This window comes from Sparus aurata, chromosome 10 (assembly GCF_900880675.1).
Source record: "Sparus aurata chromosome 10, fSpaAur1.1, whole genome shotgun sequence".
NCBI classification, from domain to species: domain Eukaryota; kingdom Metazoa; phylum Chordata; class Actinopteri; order Spariformes; family Sparidae; genus Sparus; species Sparus aurata.
Genome location: NC_044196.1, coordinates 8453985 through 8476088, shown reverse-complemented (window position 1 = coordinate 8476088; position 22104 = coordinate 8453985). Strand labels below are relative to the sequence as shown.

The window sequence follows — 22104 nt, the reverse complement described above, 5'->3', positions numbered from 1 at the left end:
TGTCCCCGTGAAGAAAGTCACCAGACTCCCTTTAAAAATCACTACATTTAGTGAGTTGTTGAGTTCACAGAAACTTTATAAACTAACCCTAACCCTAACCCTCTGTTAAATGCGTAATCATGTGTGCCTTCTTGTTAATTCGGCTTTAAATCTAAAACATCAAGTTGTTTCTATCCTTGTAAAAAGCGTCAACTTTGTGTGGCAATAAATCAATCAATCAATAAAATGTCAAATTAAACAGGGCCATTAATAAGGATGTTATTAAGTAAAGACTTATACTATAAATACGTTGTTGGTGTGTTTAATATTATGTTAACTTATTTATTGAGTCATTTAATTATGTCAGATTTGTTCCTCTGTACTCAATAACATGTTTAGCTTGTTAGCATGCTAACATTTAGCAACATTTACTAAGTAGCACTCAACACAAGGTCTTCAGTTTCATCTCCTCCAGTTAATATCATGACATTTACAACATGTGGGCTGATGATGTGTTCAGGTGTTCAGGCGTGATCTTTGTTTACATTGTTTTGTTTTGTGGTGCGTTCAATGTTTTAGTCAAATGAAGCTTTCCTGTTTATTTACCCAGCAGGACTTTGTGTGAAATAACATTTAATTGGTTTGTTTTTAAATTATTATAAAAAGTGCTAATTATGAACAGAACGTGGGTTGAATCAGGATAGTTCCGTTTGTTGTGTCTCGTTCCTGTTAACCATGTGACTGCGTGAAGCTGAGATTTCCTCCCCGTCACGTGGGTCCGTGAACACCACACGGGAGAGGAGGAGGCGGCCGCTGCAGCCTTGAAGCCGTCCGCTGCGTGGAGCGGATCGATGACCCATCAGTGATCGATCAGGGCGGTGATCGGAGGATCGGTAAACAGGAAACAGCTGATCGTCGCCGTGCTGTCGCGCGGAGCAGAGATGCGTCGCCTGGTAACGGGAACAGAACCGAGGAGGAGCCCAGGCCGAGCATCTCTGTGAGGATCCATCTGCAGCTCCACGGTCCAATAACCTCATCGATCATTATTTATCTCATCAGGTTTCAACTGTTTTATCTCCTCAATGATCTGTGTTCACCGTCGAGTTGATTAATATGTTCATATTTTATATTTATAGCCAGTTATGAGCTAAAAATACATCTAAACACCTGTGTGGTGTTGACTGGGTGTGTTTACAGTGACATCAGTGCATTTTATTATTTAATTATGTGGGGAATTACATATTTTGATACATTTTTGACGTCTATGATGTTGCAATATGACACAATTTAGGATGTAATCTTTGTTTTTACTCTCATATTCTCTATAAAGTGCGTCTGTGGAGCACAAGAGTCAGTTTAACCTTAAAATAAATACAGAAAAATATCTTTAAAAAGCTCCATATTGATTCAGGTCTGTTATCAGAGCAGGAAGAAATGACTGAAATGTTAATTTTACAGCAAAAGTGTTTTTTTTAACGTTGAAGATTAGCTTTTAGCCACTTCACAAGGTCTTCCTGACAGAAATGTTAATAGATGAAGAATCGCTTATTTCACATTATACGTGGAGATCATGAACACTTTATTATGGTGACTGAACTATATTCCACAGATTTCTGTTTATTTGAACGGAGACGCCTCAATCGATAATGTTAGTGACATTTCTGTGCTACCTTGTTTTAGCTCCTGAACAGTTAGCGCCCACCTTGAACAGGCGCAAAGAAAACGTGCACTTCAAAATACGATTTTCTTTAATTGTTTTTTTTTTTTAATCTAAATTGAAATGATATTGTTGTAGTCAGTTAATTAGCTTGCTGCAGTGGCATACATCTCTTCAAGGTGTTAGCTTTAGCATTTAGCTCAATTTTGGTGAATGTTGACTCAAATATTTGCTGTTGACCAATAAGGAAGCTGCTTTAACACCGTGGAACAATCTGAGCTAGTAAAGAGCAATGCTAGGTGCAGTTAGCGTGTCTGTGCTAACACTTTCTGGAACTGTCTTTAAATGAGAGAGCTGTCGTTCATTTTCGTATCATCTGACACGTCCGTCCTCCAGGTTTGGCCCGAGGTTGTAGGATGTGCTTGTAGTCGACGCTGACGGTGAAGCAGCCATCATGCCGTGTTCCTGTGCAGAGTGGAGGAGGTGGATCCGCCCGCTGGTTCTGGTTCTCTACGGCCTCCTGCTGGTGGCCGTGCTGCCGCTCTGCATCTGGGAGCTGCAGAAAGACAAGGTAGACTTCCTGCTTCATCACCTCCACCCTCACCTGCCTCACCCTTTGACCAAATGTTGAGCTACAACACTCGAGAACAAAATGGCCGTAACAAAAACAGTCACTTCCGGTTCTTCTCCGCAGGTCGGGACTCACAGTAAAGCCTGGTTCATCGCAGGCATCTTCGTCTTTCTGACCATCCCAATCTCACTGTGGGGGATCCTGCAGCACATCGTCCACTACACCCAGCCGGAGCTGCAGAGACCCATCATCAGGTGGGGAACACACACACACACACCTTTAACGTAAAGTGACTTTAAAGTTCACAGCGATAAGGAAAGAAAACAGAGCAAACTGTTGAATGTCACAGTTTAACACCTTCTTCGCTTCCTTCCTGTCCTCCTCCACCAGGATACTATGGATGGTGCCAATCTACAGTCTGGACAGTGTGAGTCATCATCACACACACACACACACACATTGAGGAAGTGACCGTGATCTGCCCACTCTATTATATTACATTAGGTTCCCATGGCAACAGACCTTAATTGGAGGCGATGGGACGGAGTCACAAGACCAGAGGACACACACAACCGTCTGTGTTTTGGACGTCATGTTATCACACAGTGTGTTTACAGTTAACCACCTCTCGTCTCTCTGCTCCGCCCCGTCCAGTGGCTCGCTCTGCGCTATCCCAGCCTGGCCATCTACGTGGACACGTGCCGCGAGTGCTACGAGGCCTACGTCATCTACAACTTCCTGGTGTTCCTGCTGAACTTCCTCAGTAACCAGTACCCCAGCCTGGTGCTCATGCTGGAGGTCCAGCAGCAGCAGCCCCACCTGCCGCCACTCTGCTGCTGCCCGCCGTGGCCCATGGGAGAGTAAGAGGAGGCCGGATGTACCGACACGGTTCTGATAGAGAGACGGACGTGTGGAGGTTAACGTGTTTCTCTGTCCTCCTCCGACAGGGTGCTGCTGTTCAGGTGTAAGCTGGGAGTCCTGCAGTACACCGTGGTCCGACCCGTGACCACAGTAATCGCACTGTGAGTTCATACTGTAACCAAAGAACAAAAGCTAAACAACAGAACTATGTTTGGGCTGTCATCATTATCGTGGCCGAGAGAAATATAGTCGCAATATCGATCAGCGTTTGAGAGATAATGACAGCGTCCAAATCAATCTTTGACTTTGTTTACTGTGTTTTTCTCACTTTTTGGGGAAATAGATTACCATCAAAGGATGTAGGGAGGTGGAGAGAGTCTGTGACTAGGGGTGGGAATTGAAGTTTTTATCAGTATAAATGTCGTTGTCGACTCTGCCTATCAATCCAATTCCTTATCAATTATCATATCGATTCCTGAGTAATTCACTGAGTGGCAAAAAAAGAGTTCTACACAGTCTTTTTTCCAAATTTAATTAAATTTTTTCCCAAAATTAAGTCTGCACAAGACTGTGAACATGAACATATTCAACTCAAACATACTGAACAACACCTTGACAGGATATAATGTAGAAAGAAAATATAGTGTAAAAAAATTAGTTGGACCGTACGCAGGCGGTCGAACACATGACATTCTTGGTACTTAATTCCCTGCTGGGTAGACAAATGTTTTAGCATGTTGCTGGTATTTGCAGCCAGGCTTTAGATCGCTCCCTCCTCTCCATGATGAGAGAATCGTTAAGAAGAATCGATAACATCGGAGGCGTACAATTCCGATGGCAGTGGTCAGGAGGACACGGTTCTGAATCTGTGACCACGACTGTAAAAATAAAGTGCACAGAAATAACAATTACACTGAACAACAACATAAAAACAAACATCTTTGCTGGATTATAATATCAACATTTCATTGAATATCGGAATGTTGCGTCACCCCTGACTGTTCAGCTGATGACTGTTTCCTGCTCTCTCTGCAGGATCTGTCAGCTCTGTGGGGTTTATGATGAGGCCAACTTCAGCTTCAGGAACGCCTGGTCGTACCTGGTCATCATCAACAACATATCTCAGCTGGTAAAGACACTCTTTGTACTCAAGCAAACCCTCATCATCATGATATATAGTGCGTTCCCAGACTTAAACCCGGTTCTGACCTTCTCCCTCGGCCCAGTTTGCCATGTACTGCCTGCTGCTGCTGTACCGAGCTCTCAAAGAGGAGTTGACCCCCATCAGGCCTGTTGGCAAGTTCCTCTGCGTCAAACTGGTGGTGTTTGTTTCCTTCTGGTAAGGATGGACGGTGTCTCTGCTTCGTATCACTGTAAACTGAACAAACGAGACATTTGAGGACTGAAGTCAACAGAAACATGTCCTTCTGTCTTCAGGCAGGCGGTTTTCATAGCGTTCCTGGTGAAGGTCGGTGTGATCTCCGACAAACACACCTGGGACTGGGACAGCGTGGAGGCCGTGGCTACTGGACTGCAGGTACGCACTGAAAAGACTCGTGTGAATGGTGACATCAGAGTTGTATGTTGGGATGTTGTTGTTGTATGTTGGGATGTTGTTGTTGTATGTTGGGATGTTGTTGTATGTTGGGATGTTGTTGTATGTTGGGATGTTGTTGTTGTATGTTTGGATGTTGTTGTTGTATGTTTGGATGTTGTTGTTGTATGTTTGGATGTTGTTGTTGTATGTTTGGATGTTGTTGTTGTATGTTTGGATGTTGTTGTTGTATGTTGGGATGTTGTTGTTGTATGTTGGGATGTTGTTGTTGTATGTTGGGATGTTGTTGTATGTTGGGATGTTGTTGTTGTATGTTGGGATGTTGTCGTTGTATGTTTGGATGTTGTCGTTGTATGTTTGGATGTTGTCGTTGTATGTTGGGATGTTGTCGTTGTATGTTGGGATGTTGTCGTTGTATGTTGGGATGTTGTTGTATGTTGGGATGTTGTTGTTGTATGTTGGGATGTTGCTGTTGTATGTTGGGATGTTGTTGTTGTATGTTCAGATGTTGTTGTTGTTGTATATTGGGATGTTGTTGTTGTATGTTGGGATGTTGTTGTATGTTGGGATGTTGTTGTATGTTTGGGATGTTGTTGTTGTATGTTGGGATGTTGCTGTTGTATGTTGGGATGTTGTTGTTGTATGTTGGGATGTTGCTGTTGTATGTTTGGATGTTGTTGTTGTATGTTGGGATGTTGCTGTTGTATGTTGGGATGTTGTTGTTGTATGTTGGGATGTTGTTGTTGTATGTTTGGGATGTTGTCGTTGTATGTTTGGATGTTGTCGTTGTATGTTTGGATGTTGTCGTTGTATGTTGGGATGTTGTTGTTGTATGTTGGGATGTTGTCGTTGTATGTTGGGATGTTGTTGTTGTATGTTGGGATGTTGTTGTATGTTGGGATGTTGTTGTTGTATGTTGGGATGTTGCTGTTGTATGTTGGGATGTTGTTGTTGTATGTTCAGATGTTGTTGTTGTTGTATATTGGGATGTTGTTGTTGTATGTTGGGATGTTGTTGTATGTTGGGATGTTGTTGTTGTATGTTGGGATGTTGCTGTTGTATGTTGGATGTTGTTGTTGTATGTTGGGATGTTGCTGTTGTATGTTTGGATGTTGTTGTTGTATGTTGGGATGTTGTTGTTGTATGTTGGGATGTTGTTGTTGTATGTTGGGATGTTGTCGTTGTATGTTTGGATGTTGTTGTTGTATGTTGGGATGTTGTTGTATGTTGGGATGTTGTTGTTGTATGTTGGGATGTTGCTGTTGTATGTTGGGATGTTGTTGCTGCCAAACGAGCACTGACAGTTTCTCCCCTTGACGACCTGATTGTTGGACCGATACAGGACTTCATCATCTGCATAGAGATGTTCCTGGCTGCCATCGCTCACCACTACACCTTCACCTACAAACCATACGTACAGGTACAATCTATCTATCTATCTATCTATCTATCTATCTATCTATCTATCTATCTATCCATTCATCATCCATCCATCTACCTCAAGTTACCATCCATCCATCCATCCATCTACCTCAAGTTACCATCCATCCATCCATCCATCTACCTCAAGTTACCATCCATCCATCCATCCATCTACCTCAAGTTACCATCCATCCATCCATCATCCATCCATCCATCCATCTACCTCAAGTTACCATCCATCCATCCATCCATCTACCTCAAGTTACCATCCATCCATCTACCTCAAGTTACCATCCATCCATCCATCTATCCATCCATCCATCTACCTCAAGTTACCATCCATCCATCCATCCATCTACCTCAAGTTACCATCCATCCATCCATCCATCCATCCATCATCTATCCATCCATCCATCTACCTCAAGTTACCATCCATCCATCCATCCATCTACCTCAAGTTACCATCCATCCATCCATCCATCATCCATCCATCCATCTACGTCAAGTTACCATCCATCCATCCATCTACCTCAAGTTACCATCCATCCATCCATCCATCATCCATCCATCTATCTTAAGTTACTATCTATCTATCTATCTCTTTCTCTCTCTGTCATCCATCTTTATCCTTCTCTCTGCATTGATCTCTATCTAGTTTTACCTCATTCTGTCATTTTGTATCTTCATTTTGTTTTCCGTCTCTCCATCCAGGAGGCGGAGGAGGGCTCATGTTTCGACAGCTTTCTGGCCATGTGGGATTTCTCTGACATCAGAGCTGATGTGACGGAGCAGGTCCGCCACGCTGGTGAGTGTCTCGGTCCGATGAGTCAGTTAAACTCTGTTTTGTACTACTGTCAGTTTAATCCTAGTTTATTCTTGTCGACATCCTCCTCCATCAGGTCGAACGTTTCTCGGTCGTCCCAACAAGATGTACTTCGGCAGCGTAGCCCGACCCGAACACACCGAGCACACCGGCCTTCTCACGGCCACCTCCCAGGACGCCATTGCCACGGCAGCCACGTCCATGCCCTCCTCCCCTTCCTCAAGTGGGCGGTACCAAGGCCTGGGCCACACCCCCGCCCCACACTCCATCTCCGCCCCCGCGGGGTTCACATCCTCTTCCTGGGAGGACGACAGCGACAACTCGCCCCCGGAGGCGTGTGATACCAAATAACGAGAACTGGAACTTTTCTCTTTCTTTACGTCTTTGAACCGTTGTTGTGCTGATCTTTGTCGCTACGGACAAATAAACTCAGATTCTGTTTTAAAGTCAGAATAAAAACCTGAACTCTTTAGTGAAAAAGAAGCTGATTCACGCTTATCAAGACTAGTCGAAGGAAACCAGAGAACAAGAAGCGTCTGCACTCTGTGATGTCAAAGCCATGTTTGTTGAAAATGTATTTTTGAAGTTTTAAATGTTTGAATCTGTATTTTGATGTCTGATGATGTCATTTTGATAAAAGTGTGAAGGATATTTGATGTTTTCATCAGGAGGTGAAGCAGCCGGTTGGTTTTACACTGTCACAGTGCTGAAGTGTCTTTGAGCAAGGGTTGACTATTTGTTCTAAGTGATAATAAATGAACATGACGTGTCTAATCATGAGAAGCTGTTGTTGTTGTAAGTCTGGTTCTAATCGATCAATGACTCCATAAAAGTCTGAGAACGACGATATAACGAAGCCAGTCCTGTGAACCTCATGGGACCCCGTTTTGGAAAAAGTCTGCACGGTCGTGAATAGAGAAAGACAAATAATTTATTGATCCTGTTTGAATTGTTTGTCAGTTTAAAAGATAATTTTCCAAGTCAGTAAAGTCTCAGTTTGTTGTAATTACTGTAGTTACAGGTTTTGGTGAGTGGTCAACGAGACGATGTCACTAATGAGACTGTCGGCTGTGTCGTCTTTATAATGACATATTTTCACAGTCTAATATTTCATTAGTTTGATGACAAACTGAGGTTTTTATTGACTTAATTAATAAACATGTGTGATTCATGACATGAGGTCAGAACTGCTAAAGTGCATTAAAACCAGAATAATGACCAGATGATTTTAAATTACGTTCAGTGACTTGATTTTAATCCACAGTTCTTTAAATAAATTGATGATTGATCTGCTGTCTGGACTCACTGCACTTGTTGTTGTTCTCAGTCTGGTCCACTAGATGTCGGTACTGATCCGTTATAAAACGAAGCAGTTGAAACAGTGAGTTAAAACAGCTGCTGGCAGAAGAAACACCTTACAAACTGAAGCAGACAGGATGGAAACACGGGGAAAGAAACATCTGAATGTTTACTACTTGATGCCGATTTTTACAAGAAGCCACCAATAGTTTAGAATGTGTCGTAGCTCTTTAAAAAAATGTTTTACGTGTCTCGTCATGATGCAGTAACTGTTAAAATCATGTGATTTGTCAATGGAGTCTGGGACGTCAGTTTATTATGTGGTCCAAGGCTGCAGAGGTTGACAGCAGGGTCACAGGTAGGACACATCAGCTCACCTGAAGAGTTTCTTTAAAGCGGAATCAGTTAGATTAATATTATCAAAATAAAACAGAGGTGACACCTCACAGGCTGCAGATCCTCCTCACTCTGTGGGTCTGTTTATTTATTTTGGTGGGGGAGGAGGAGGAAGTGACGAAAACGAAACTAAAAAAGTTTCGGGATTGTCAGTAACTTTTACTACTACGCAACGAACAATGTTGGTCACCTGAAACATTTTTGGATAAAAAGGCAACAAGCAGACAAAAGTGTCGCAGTATAAACGTGAGTACCTGATAATGGTTCCGTGTGTCTCCTTGTGTGATGTCCGGGTGTGTTGTTTCCTGATCGACGACATCTTTAAACAAAGACACGATCAGCTGAGAGGAGTTAAGACATGGAGGACAGAGAGTGACGACCAAACATCCGAGCTGCAAAAAGTGTGTACAGTTTCTTCTGACGCAACAAATGTAAGAAATTAGCGTTTTTTAAAGGGAGTCTGGTGACCTTTTCCACTTTCTCCAAAGAAGCATCCTTTACGGCCCCGGGTTCGAGTCCCGGCCTGGGGCCCTTTGGTTCGTGTCTCTCCCCCCTCTCTCTCTCAACCCGGTTCCTGTCATGCCTTCAAGCCAAGCCAAAGGGCAAATAAATATAAATTTAAAAAAAAAGTAAAGAAACAGCCTTTATTAGTTAGTGTTTATTGGATTATTATAATTTGACATGTTAATTGTCAGTGCGTTATGTCCTTTTATTAAATTTGGTGTAAGTTATGACATCAGTTAATACAGTGAGTTAAGCAGCTGGTGGGAAGTATAATGCTCTTTAAATACCAGAAACTGAGATTTTTTACAAGGAAAGAAACATCTGAATGTTTTGTATTTAATGCCAAATTAACAACAAGGCTCTAATGATTATGATGAATCTGATGTAGACAGAGCTTCATAAAGTTATTACAGTTTCTTCCAGCGCAGCAAGTCTCTAAATTGATCTTTTTCAAAGGGAGTCTGGTGACTTTATCCAAAGAAGTAGCTAATATTAGTTTATATTAGTTACTGTTTACTGGATTTTTATAATTTGACATGTTTACTGCGTGTGTTATATTATTAAAAACATTTGATGTAAATGATGAAATCAGTTGATTCAGCTGGGAGGTAAGAAACACCTCCTAACAACACCTGATTAACAAGTGTCATATAGTAGTGACACATTGTTAATTATGCACCTAAAATTAGGCAGAATAACAATAAACAGGTGAAAGTGATCAAATAACCTGACAGAAACACTGATGTTATGCTAATCACTGTCCTTTACTAATCTTCTGATGGGTGTTTCAGCAGTAAAAATGGCAGAGAGGAAGAAGAGAAAGCGATCCGACTCTACATCGTCCTCTTTGATGTCTGAGCAGCCAATCAGCTCCTGCAGTGAACCTTCTGTGAGGTAATGTTAGCCTCATCAATAGGCAGCTGTGATGTTGTGAGGAATGTATATATGTCATCCTTAATGTTGTGCAGTATTAACAAAAACATTCACATTTGAAGGACACACGAAGGTAATTTGATTTAGAGTATAAGTAAAAGTATAAGTATGTATTTTACTACATATCTTTCGATGTTACAGTCATGGCTGAAAATGACATCAGAAATTAGTTTGCCGATTTTACACACACATGATGCAAACCAACAGCCAGTTGTTTACCTGGAAGTGACTGTTGTTGTTATGATGTCACAGTGATTCAGTCAATACAGTATATATATATGTATATATGTATATATTAGGGCTGTAACGATATACGTATCGAAACTGAAATCGTGACACTCAGATCCACGAACCTGTCTCGCGGTTTGAGAAGGCAGAATCGCGACACAACTTCCAGATCCAGCCCTATGACCTACAAATAGCTCCACAGTGGTCGTTCGCTAATTCTCTGTCATTGGTCATTCACACAGAGGGAAGCCCCGCTGGAGTAAAGACGAACCGCTGTGTAATTCACACAGAAAGCCGGTGCTGCGGCTCCTAAAGAGGCGTGACGGTACACGTCATGTTGATGATGTGTGTGTGTTTTCAAGGGGTTTTCCCGGTGTCGTCTTGTCAATCTAAACCCGACGGAGGCTGTCTTCAGGGGTAAAGTTCACTTAAGTCTCGGTCAGGAGGGCTGACTAGGGATGCACATTTTTAATTTTTTTTATGACCGATAACCGATGCTCATTAACCGATTAATAACCGTTATTACACAGCTCTTCTTAATGCTGCAGAATGCTCCATTCACTTGAATCGCCTTTCCAACGTTCGGCGGTCAGTTATTTTCGTATAATTGACCGCTGCTAAGCATATTTGAGTCGTCAAGGAAAGTGGCCTTTTTGCCTCTGATTCGTGTATTTCGTAGCACTCCGCGCTCTAAAATCTTTGCTCCATAAGTAGTCCGGTCACTTATCGCCGCAGCGTCTTCGGTTGCTAAGCAACATCAGCTGATCTGTAGTCTACTTCATATGGGAAAAAACTACTCTAGTATGGATGAGTTTCACATTAACTTTAATATTTTTGGTAAATACGGTTATTTCGAGTCTTGGCAAAAGGCTGAGTTGTCATCAAAGGTCAAGAAAAGAAGAAGAGGAAAGCAGCGAAGAGGGAGAAGCGAAACGGCGTCGGTTTGGCGAACTATTTCTCTGCTGAAAAACACTGTGAACGCCTGAACGGTAACAAATAAACTGTAAAAAGACATACTGTGTGACGTGTTTTTTTTGTGTGTTGGCAAGTAGCCGTGTAATAAGCGGGACAATGTATAGGGAAAATAAGTCCCTTCAGGACGGATCAGTCCTCAGTCCCGGTCCCGGTTCGTCATGTCGGGACTTATTTTCCCGCCGTTCTATACATTATCCCTTACTTAACCGATAAGATTTAAACGCTCTACCGAATGTCTGTGGGTTCTGAGGGCAGTTTGCTGTGATGGTCCTCCATCATCTGATCCTGGATGTTTGCTTCGCAAGTGGTACTGCATTGTACTGGTACTGCTTGAATATTTCAGTGCTGTACCGCATAGTTTGCAAATAACCTCATCTCCTTTTCGGTCGAAATTGTCCCACACAGAACTCCTTTTTGCTCGCTTCATTTTTGCTGTGAAGTGGACTGTGGCGGAAAGCACGTGTTGCACGTGTGGCACGCGTCGACAAGCTCCCATGAGTTGATTGACAAGTAGCAAAAAAAAAAAAATTAACCGATAGTATTAATCGGACAAAGTTCCTGTTATCGGTTAACGGTTAAACGGTTAACCATGTGCATCCCTAGGGCTGACCATCGGCAAGATTTTTTTTCATCATAAACACTCGAGTTTGGGTTTTTTGCTGGTGACAGACGCTGTTTTTCGGGCAGAAATGTGACGAGGAGTCTGTAGGATGGGCGGGAGGACGACACTTCTCCACATACAGCTGCGGTATTTGTTTCCTCGTTGCCAAAGTCAGTTACAGTTACTACGTTACCTTAGTCCACGCCAATACTGTGCCTCTGATACTATCAGACGAGTATCATATACAGAAGTTATTGAAATGTTACATAAATAAAATGTTTAACAAAAAAACACAAGGTTTGTATCGAAACTTTGGGTCAAAAATCGTGATACAAACCGAACCGTTAGTTTGGTGTATCGTTACAGCCCTAATCGTCTGTCCATAACACTTTTTAAAATCTTCCTCTGTCCAATGTCTGTGTTCTTTTGCCCATCTTAATCTTTTCCTTTTGTTGGCCAGTCTCAGATACGGCTTTTTCTTTGCCACTCTGCCTAGAAGGCCAGCACCCCGGTAGCCTCTTCACTGTGGACATTGAGACTTGAGTTTTGCGGGTACCATTTAATGGACCTGCCAGTTGAGGACCTGTGAGGCGTCTACTTCTCAAACTAAAGACTCCTAATGTACTTGTCCTCTTGCTTAGTTGTGCACCAGGGCCTCCCACTTCTCTTTATGTTCTGGTTAGAGCCCGTTTGTGCTGTTCTTTGAAAGGAGTGGTACACACCGTTGTAGGAAATCTTCAGCGTCTTGGCAATTTCTCGCATGGAATAGCCTTCATTTCTCATAACAAGAATAGACTGTTGAGTTTCAGACGAAAGTTCTCTTTTTCGAGTCCGCAGTAATCGAATCCACAAATGCTGATGCTCCAGATACTCAACTAGCCCAAAGGACAGCCAGTTTTATGGCCTCTCTAATCAGCACAGTAGTTTTCAGCTGTGCTAACATAATTGCACAAGGGTTTTGTAATCTTCAATTAGCCTTTTAACATGATTAGCTAACACAATGTATCATTAGAACACAGGAGTGATGGTTGCTGGAAATGGGCCTCTGTACACCTATTGAGATATTCCATTACAAATCAGCCGTTTCCAGCTAGAATAGTCATTTACCACATAAACAATGTCTAGACTGTATTTCTGATACTGATTCTGCTTTTCTTTCCAAACTTTTGAACGGTAGTGTAGTTTCTAAGTTTGTGCAGTATTAATACAAACATGCACATTTGTACATTATAGATGTGTTTCTGGTTGGTGACTCAGTCAGGTAAAAGAGATTTGTTTGCTTTCCAGTGAACTTTCCACAGCTTCCAGTGTCATCTCTATGAAGAGTGATTCCTCCATGTATCAGCCGATCAATTTTAGGAGGACACAAAGGTAATTTGAGTTAGTGTATTTTGTAAACTATTAAAGTAAGTTAGATTTTAGTGATGTCTACATATCTCTATGTATTGTAACTATGTAGAGTAACACTGAGGAAAGTTTAGGCCTGAATCTCATCAGGTCTGTTCTGCTGCTGTGTATTATTTAAAATGTCATCAATTACCTGTGAGCGTGAGGTTTTTACATCTGCAACTAATTTACTTTACTCTGCTATTTAGAGTTGAGCACACTTATTGTTTTGTCTCCACAGCGAGCTCACAGCTCCCAGTGTCGTCTCTCTGAAGAGCGATCATTCCATGTTTCATCCTCTCAGTTTCAAAGACACACAAAGGTAATTAAATGTATTCTGTGAAACAAACAATTAAAGCATTTTAAGGTTAGTGCAACTAAGATCCAGTAAAGCATCATTTGTGGTTTAACCTTTCTGTAACCTCCAGAATATCAGAAACATTAGGTGATGCTCTTTGACAAACTTGGGCCCCGAACATACCGAACACTTGGCTTCAACACCAGCTTAGAGAAGCGTGCTTTGAGCAGAACAGCACGATGCACCTGTTGAGCGAGGCTGCACGCACAAGCAGCCACTAAAATGTGATTAAAGGAAAAAGCAGTGCAACACCGCCTTGTGCTAAAAATATCTAAACTTCTTACAATGGCTAGCACAATGCACAAGAGAGCAGCACATGGAAGGTGCACCTGTAAAGACCAGGGTGCATCTTGTAGCTAGTTGGTCTTCAGCGTCTACAGCGTCCTTTATTAACCACCACAAGGATGAAACAGCAGCCATAGAATATTTGGAACGTGCAGGTATGTTGGCTTGAGAGTATCAGGGCTTTAAAGGTGTGGTTCAGATAAAACTAAGGTGCAACAGAATATTGACCAAATGTACAATTATCCATAAAAAACACAAATTTAAAAGAAAGTGTTTACATGATCTAAGACAGAAAAGCTTAAATCAACAGTGCAGTGTAAACATTAGCTGCAGTACAAAAATATTCCACATGGTGGAGCTCCAACGCAAGCAATAAATGCTGCTCTATAACTTTACATTTGTGCAGCCACATTCACACAGATACACACAAGTCTGTCTAGAGAGAAACTTAACGAGTCATGTGGCTCTCTGTTTCAGAGGTAGGAATAGATTAATGCATCTGTGCTCAGAAATAACATCACATGATCGAGCTTGGCATGTTGAGAAATTCTGGGTACACAGAGTTTTCTACAGTACCATTGGAAAACAGTGGTTTTGCTTGCAACATGTTTCTAGTGACGTGTCACAGTGTGATCAGTTTAGAATGTTATTATACTCTAAAGACTTGAGTTAAGCACACTTGTTGTTTTGTTTGCTTGATAAGTAAAATAAATAATGTGTCTCTACAGTGAGTCCACAGCTCCCAGTGTCGTCTCTATGAAGAGTGATTCATCCATGTATCAGCCTCTCGGTTTTAAACGTCAGAAAATACAAAGGTAATTACATTTATTCTGTGAAATTAATGTTTAAGGTCTGTAGTATTTTTAGCATGAAGACACCATTTGTGGTTTAACATGACTGTTACCAGTAGGATGATGCCTTTTTAGTGCCGTCATGCAGTTTGACAAACTTCACCGATCACACGGAACGCTTGTTGCTGCAGGTGAAGCTGTTTCAAAAACAACTTAGAAAAGAGAGCTTTGGGCATAACAACAGAGTTTTGCTAAAAAGTTCAGAGTAATTGAGCCACCTGAAAAATGTGCTGTGCGGCACAAGAAAGCAGTGCATACCAGGTGTGTGCTGTACCGTAGAAAAACAATGGGGCTACAGGTTTTTATCTTGGTGTGATCAGCAGTTTAAAATGTAAATTCCAACAATAAGAAGAAAAGTAAACTAAAACATACCCTCAGACCAGGTGAGACGTTGTGAAGCTGATAGTCTTGTTGAACTGGACAGTGTCCACACCTGACTCAGAGAACATGGTGCCATAGTAGCACATCTGGCAGGACTAATGTGTCGTTTGTTGATCATCTTACAGCCAACCGACAGGAGAGCCCTCCAGCTGTTCAGTACAACATACTGAGGAAGACATCGGTGAGTTTAAACTTTTGTATGGCCTTGTGACATTAAAATAAATAGTTACTTTAAGAATAGACATATTGCTCTGATTATTTTGCTTGTGCTCCTTTCATGACCTAGCTGAAAAGATTTAATACCAGGCGTGCTTTTGATTGTGACAGGACACAGCCACCTTTTGGACACAAAGAAGAGTCTGAAAGAAGCAATGCAAAAGAAATATACGTTGACTTCTGAAGGTAATGGCGACCAAGGGAGCTCCCTGAGCAAAATCTACACCAAACTCATCATCACCACTGGAGAGAGTGAAGGGCCACATGACGAACATGCGTTCAGAAACATCAAATATAAATTGAAAACAATCAACCTCAGTGACATCGTCAAACCTTTGTCTGGCCAAGAGACACCCCACAGGACCGTCCTGACAAAGGGCGTCGCAGGCATCGGTAAATCATTCGCTGTGCAGAAATTCGTCCTCGACTGGGCCGAAGACCGAGAAAACCAGGATGTTGATTTCATTTTCTGTCTTGCTTTTCGAGAGGTGAATTTGAGTAGAGATGACAAAAGCTTGCATGAGCTCCTGACTGAACTTCAACCTGCACTCAGAAGTTTGATAAATTCAGAGGATTACAACAGGGCCAGAGTCATGGTGATCCTGGACGGACTTGATGAAAGCCGTTTTCAACTGGACTTTGCGAACAAGATGGTAACATCGGTCAGTAAAGTGACCTCTGTGGGCAGTCTTCTTACAAACCTCATCCAGGGTAACCTTCTTCCAAATGCAAAAGTCTGGATAACTTCCCGTCCAGCAGCAGCCAGTCAGATCCCTGCAGAGTTTGTTGCCATGGTGACCGAGATAAGAGGGTTCAGTGACCCACAGAAAGAAGAGTACTTCAAGAGACGATTTAGTTCCGACTTGGGCCTTGCTGACAGGATTGTTTCACACATTCGGTTTTCACAGAGTCTCGACATCATGTGTCAGATCCCGATCTTCTGCTGGATTTCTGCAGTATTGTTTGAAGAGATATTTGGGGGAGACGAGAACGCTGAAATCCCTCAAACTCTAACAGAGATGATGGCACATTTCCTGTTTGCCCAGACCAAACGGAGAAGCAGAAAATATGACAAGATAACTGATACGAACAAGGAAAGACTTCTGAAGAAACACAGAGAATTCCTTCTGAAACTTGGAAAACTTGCATTTGTCCAGCTGCAGAAGAACAACCTCATTTTCTATGAAGAAGACCTGGAAGACTCTGGGATTGACAAAGCAGAGGCAACAATCTACTCTGGATTTTGCAATGCAGCTCTGAGGGAAGAACATGTGGTTTCTCAGAAGAAGGTCTTCTTCTTTGTACACCTTACTGTACAGGAGTTCTTTGCAGCTCTTTTTGTCTATGACTGTTTCACCAACAAAAATGCAAAAGATCTTGGTGACTTCCTTGATCTGAAGGACGAAGAACATACTTTCCTTGATCTTCTGAAGATGACAGTCGATAAAGTCCTGGGGAAGAAGAATGGCCACCTGGACTTCTTCTTGCGTTTCCTCCTTGGCCTTGTGGTCGAGTCCAACCGCAGAGTTGTTCAAGGTCTGTTGACGACGCCAGAACCAAACCAAGACTCGGATAAGAAAGTCTTGACTTATCTGAAAGCTATCCGAAGGAAAGCCCTCCCACCAGAAAGCAGTATCAACCTCTTCCAGACCATGGTTGAGATGAGAGATCACAAAGTCAAAGATGAGATTCAGGAATATCTCAAGTTGTCAGATCGTTCCAAAACAGAGCTGACTCCCCTGCACTGCTCTGCACTGACCTACATGCTCCAAGTGTCCAAGAATGATCTGGATGAGTTGGACTTGAAGAGTTTCAACACATCAGAGGAAGGCAGACGGAGGCTGATACCAGCTGTGAGGATCAGCAGGAAGGCCATGTATGTTTTCTTTCCCTGTAATACATAAAATAGACATGTTGCAGTATTTCTGTTGATCGGGGGGTCTGTAGTGGTGTTTGGGTTGTTGATAAGTGTAAAGTCCCCAGAGTTGCACCAACACTTCGTTGGTCTACGACAAAAAACCGTTTGGTCAGGGGATGGGGGTTTTCTTTACCAAGGACAATACTGACTAAATCTGCTGATGACCACCATTTTATAGAAAAAACAGAGGTAGTGTGGCACATTTTGACTTATCCATGAGAGAATAAACAGAAGATTTAGGACTGTTTCCACTAATGGAAGCAACAGCGGTCCGAGGACCAGTCTTGTTTGGATGCCAATGTAGACATGCAACAGTTGTTCCAGCTTGTTCAGTGCTGGGACAATGGAGATGTTTACATTGACTGAATAATGTGACTTTACAGGTTGAACTAACTCTGAACCAGCACTAGTACCAGCCCAGAATCAGCACTTTGTTTGCTCGGGACAAAAAGAGGTATTAGTGGTTTAAAGTCGTGGCTGATTGGTGTCCTCCCTGTCCTGAATGGAAAGTACACCCTTGGTACATATTTTACGTATATCCAGAGATTAAATTGGGCCGGAGCCTTCCGGAGCTCAGCTCCGCCTCTCACCTCGTCAGTACAGCCAACAGGAGCTGAGCTCCCTCTGCTTCAGTGTTTCATTGTAATCATGGGTGTAACTACCATTATATGACTTTTTAAAATCATTAATTTGGATCCCCATCAATACATCGGCCTGTTCACTCAGTGCTGTTTTCAGAGCGCTGTGTCAGAGCTTCATTACTGAATCCGTTCCGCTTGTTTATTGAGATAAAACCTGAACCAATGAAACTCCAGTCCATGTTTTCACTGCTACCCGCATCTTCTCGCATACCGCGCAAGTGCACGTACGCATGTACACACACAGTGCTGCTGACGCTCAGAAGATGGGTGGAGTAACTGTCACAGCAAAATGTTAACTTTGTTAATTTACTGAAACTAAATGTCTGTATTTTTCACCTTTTGGGTTATGACCCGGAGGTCGGCAGACCATATAGGATGTAGGAAGAGACAGGAGGGGCAGAAACTTGAACTGAATCCAATTTGGAAAGTTATAAATTAAATTGTCTGCTGATATGTGGTTTGATGTTTTGACATGCAGATGTATGTGTGAGATGTAAATAACTATATGAATTGATGGTGAGGTGTAAACAATGCAGATAATTGATGTGTATTGATGAGATGGAAATACATGTTGCTAATATGTGAATTGATTATGTATATTGTGAATATGTTTACAAATTACAGTGTAGATTGATGGTGACATGTAGGCTTAATAAGTTACCAATATGTGAATGTGAGTCAGATATAATCAAGAAGGCCATAAGTTGATAAATATGTATCACGCTGATGGTGCAAGGTAAAAAAAAAGATATTTTGAGAGATAATGGCCGCTGAGTGAAGAAGGGCTCCCCCTCCTTACAAAAGCCAATTTAACCACTGCGTATATCTATCCCTAACCCTATTCTCTATCCTTAGACTTGCAGACTGCAAAGTGACAGAAGAGTGGGTTGAACATCTGGCCTTTGGTCTCAAGTTCCCATACTTGCCTCTAAGAGATCTGGATCTGAGCAACAATGACCTGAAGGATTCAGGAGTAAAGCTGCTCTGTGAAGGACTGTCGAGTCAACACTGCAGACTGAAGATACTGAGGTATGTATTTGCAGCTTCTGTCTGAGCTGTGCCGCTATCCTGCTTCAGCTTCCACCTCTGTACTACTGATAATAAACCTCACTTTGTTTTCTCAGGTTGTCAGGTTGCCTGATCACAGAGGCAGGCTGTGCTTATCTGGCCTCAGCTCTAAAGTCCAACCCCTCCCACCTGACATATCTGGACCTGAGCTACAACAACCCAGGAGACTCAGGAGTCGAAGTTCTGTCTGACCTGAGAAACGATCCACAACACAAGCTCATCAAACTCAAGTAATTCCAATATAAAGTGATGGATTCTTTACTTTTCACTGAACTAAGGAGCGAAGCTGCTGTCATTACCACCACACATGCACTATAGTGAGATGGAGAGTGTACTGCCAACCATGAAACTAAATTGTAAAATTTCACACCAAAGCCACAAAGACAACAATTTATATAAACATTTTTCTTCACAGTCTTGAACATGGTGGAATTCACCGGATGACACCAGGATTCAAGAAATGTAGGTGTCATTTGCAATTCTCTTAACCCTGTGTTTCGTTGATTTTCTGTGGTTAAACCAACAAAGTCTGGACAAGCCCGAGGCTAAAATTGGGGATTATTTTATGCTTTCTTATGCCAGGGCTAACAGCTCCTTTAGCTTGGAGCCAAGCGCAGTATCAAAAGTCCAGTTTGTCCAGAGTCCAGTTTGTGCCAGAGTGCCTGGAGTGACTACTTATGAACACATCCATTTCTCCGTCTTATGCTCCTGAACTGAAGTGTTTTCTTACCTCCAGACGCCTGTGAGCTCACGTTGGACGCCAACACAGCCCACAAGAATCTCCTCCTCTCTGAAGGGAACAGAAAGGTGACCTGGGTGGAAGCAGAGCAGCCATATCCCGATCACAAAGACAGGTTCGATCACCACCCACTGGTGCTGTGTGAACAGGGTCTAGACGGGCGCTGCTACCTGGAGGTTGAGGCGTTGCAGCCCTTCAGCATTGGGCTGACGTACAGAACCATCGGCAGAGAAGGGAATGTGAATGATTGCAGGCTGGGACACAACAACAAGTCTTGGTGTCTGACTTGCTCTGATGACGGTTGTTATGCTTGGCACAATGACGAGATTGTCAATACTCCTCAGTCCATTTCCTCTCGCTCCAGTCGAGTGGGAGTGTATCTGGACTGGCCGGCTGGGACTCTTTCTTTCTACAGAGTTTCCTCCGACAGTCGGACGCGCCTTTTTACCTTCAAAACAAAGTTCACTGAGCCCCTTTATCCTGCTGTTGAACTTCTCCCTCAGTCTTCTGCATTATTTTGTCAGCTGACATAACTTTCACTGCACTCACACGAGCAGCCAAGGGTGTAGATTTGCATGTGGATGTTCGGGACATGTCCCATGCTGTCAGAGGACTACTGAATTGTTCTTAGCAATAGTTTTAGCAATCTAAACCTAATGATTAATGGCCCATTATCAGCGGATCTAAGATGAGTTGCCAGGTTTGTCTCTGTCTTTCTTCATCCATCGTTGTGCAGAGAGAGGCAACAAGAGAAAGAGGACAAACAGTTTATTGTTCCAGATTTCTTGATACTTTGCTGCTGATGCTGCTATTTAGCAAGTTGACTTTTCATGTGAGACGCGAAGTCACACCCCTTCCAATGAACCTCATGGGACCCTATTTTGTAAAAACTTTGTACGGTAGTTAACAAAAAGAGACAAAGACGATTGTGACATGAATCACACACATGTTGTTTGTCAGTTTAAAAGATACTTTTCCAATTCAATAAAGCCTCAGTTTGTTGTAATTAAAGTAAAATAACTGTTTACGAGTTTTGGTGAGCATTCAGCGAGACAACGTCAGCTGTGTCGTCTTTACAGTAACATATTTTCACAGTGTGATGTTTCATTAGTTTGATGACGAACTGAGACTTTATTGACTTGGAAAATTATCTTTGATGACAGGACGTTATGCTGATCCAACCTCGTCGACTGGTGGAGAAGAAAGAAAGAATGAACACTCCTTCATCTCCTTAATTGTGATTTTGAATGTTTTTAATGTTGATGAAACCTCTCAGATTGTCACTATGAACTCTGTGAGGCTCAGAGAGTCAAACAGAGAAAACAAGCTGCTGCCCAAACGGATGTACGAGTCATTTTTAAACCTTTTTTTTCTCTGTCTGTATGAAGGAAGAGGAAATGACAGTTGAGGCAGTTATTGTACGTTATGAACCGTCATCTTTGAAATACCACAAACAGACAACCAGCACACAGATGTGTGTCTTTAGAGGAAGAACAAGGAGGGAGAAAGGGTTTCTGACAGAGATGTGAGTATTTGTTCAATTTAAATTAATCTGATTAGCTCATTTAATTGTTGTAAATTAAAGAGGGAAGTCCACTGTTCTGTTTCCATGTTTGTCACAATGCTGTGATGCAGAATTAAAAGTGTGTTGTCGAAGTGTGTCGACACATGCTGCTCACATTAACCATCAATATACACAAAGACGCTGCAGAGAAACAGTTACAGGAATTAAAACTGTAATTAAAACTGTACTGACACTAAGTTACTCCATTTATGGGCGCGGTGCACTGCGACTGAAATAACCAACATGGTGAGAAGATATTATCAACATGTAGCAGCACTAAGTTTATATTATATTCTTATATGATCAAGCAGCAGTGTGTAAGCTGCGTGTGATGATTTGATTCCCTCCTGGTTGTGATTTTGTTGTAATTCACAAGCTCTTAACATGAAAACATCAGAGTATGTCAAGACTGAATCTGATACGAGATAAATAAATAAATAAAAGAATGGATAAATAAATAAAGTTTCAACCGTTGGGTAAATATGTCATTAATGCACCAAAAATAATGTTAAATATAAATGTGAGCATTAATTAAATCATACAAATGTGACTTAAATGTATATTTTTGTTTTATTTTGAATTTATTTTGTGTGTTATTATTTATTTTTATTTTTCTTTTTGATTATTTGTTTCTGTATTCTTTCCACATTCTATTTAGCGAGAAATTAAAAACAAATGAACAAAGTTAAATAAATACAGAAGCACGTCGTGTTGTGACTTTTGTTGCGCAATGTGTGTGAAGACGAGCGACGCGTCGTTTGGACGACTGAAACCCACAAAATAAAGTTAATTAATTATTATTTCAATGAATGAAAATAAATATTTCGTTAAAAAGCATTATATGAAAATATGAGTACAGTGATTAAAAAAAAAAATTTAAATTAAATATCTAT

General features: G+C 41.8%; 2 protein-coding genes across 3 annotated transcripts; both read left to right on the top strand.

Moving 5' to 3' along the window:
- The first annotated feature begins 742 nt into the window (after positions 1 to 742).
- LOC115590261 (transmembrane protein 184C-like) lies at positions 743 to 8161 on the top strand. Of its 2 annotated transcripts, none has more exons than XM_030431553.1 (12): positions 743 to 976; positions 2033 to 2207; positions 2331 to 2461; positions 2598 to 2634; positions 2862 to 3067; positions 3155 to 3229; positions 4104 to 4197; positions 4295 to 4407; positions 4506 to 4605; positions 5966 to 6043; positions 6757 to 6850; positions 6945 to 8161. In XM_030431553.1, exons 2-12 carry the CDS (start codon positions 2091 to 2093, stop codon positions 7217 to 7219), a joined length of 1320 nt encoding a protein of 439 aa, XP_030287413.1. In that variant the 5' UTR covers positions 743 to 976; positions 2033 to 2090; the 3' UTR covers positions 7220 to 8161. The 2 variants fall into 2 exon arrangements, with proteins under 2 accessions (XP_030287413.1, XP_030287412.1); XM_030431552.1 differs by having other exon boundaries at positions 744 to 1038.
- A 535-nt stretch (positions 8162 to 8696) lies between these two features.
- LOC115590253 (NACHT, LRR and PYD domains-containing protein 5-like) lies at positions 8697 to 21767 on the top strand. The gene is made up of 11 exons (XM_030431535.1): positions 8697 to 8809; positions 9859 to 9961; positions 13092 to 13175; positions 13432 to 13512; positions 14562 to 14648; positions 15191 to 15246; positions 15393 to 17157; positions 18696 to 18869; positions 18965 to 19138; positions 19324 to 19370; positions 19645 to 21767. Exons 2-11 carry the CDS (start codon positions 9867 to 9869, stop codon positions 20178 to 20180), a joined length of 3099 nt encoding a protein of 1032 aa, XP_030287395.1. The 5' UTR covers positions 8697 to 8809; positions 9859 to 9866; the 3' UTR covers positions 20181 to 21767.
- Positions 21768 to 22104: the final 337 nt, after the last annotated feature.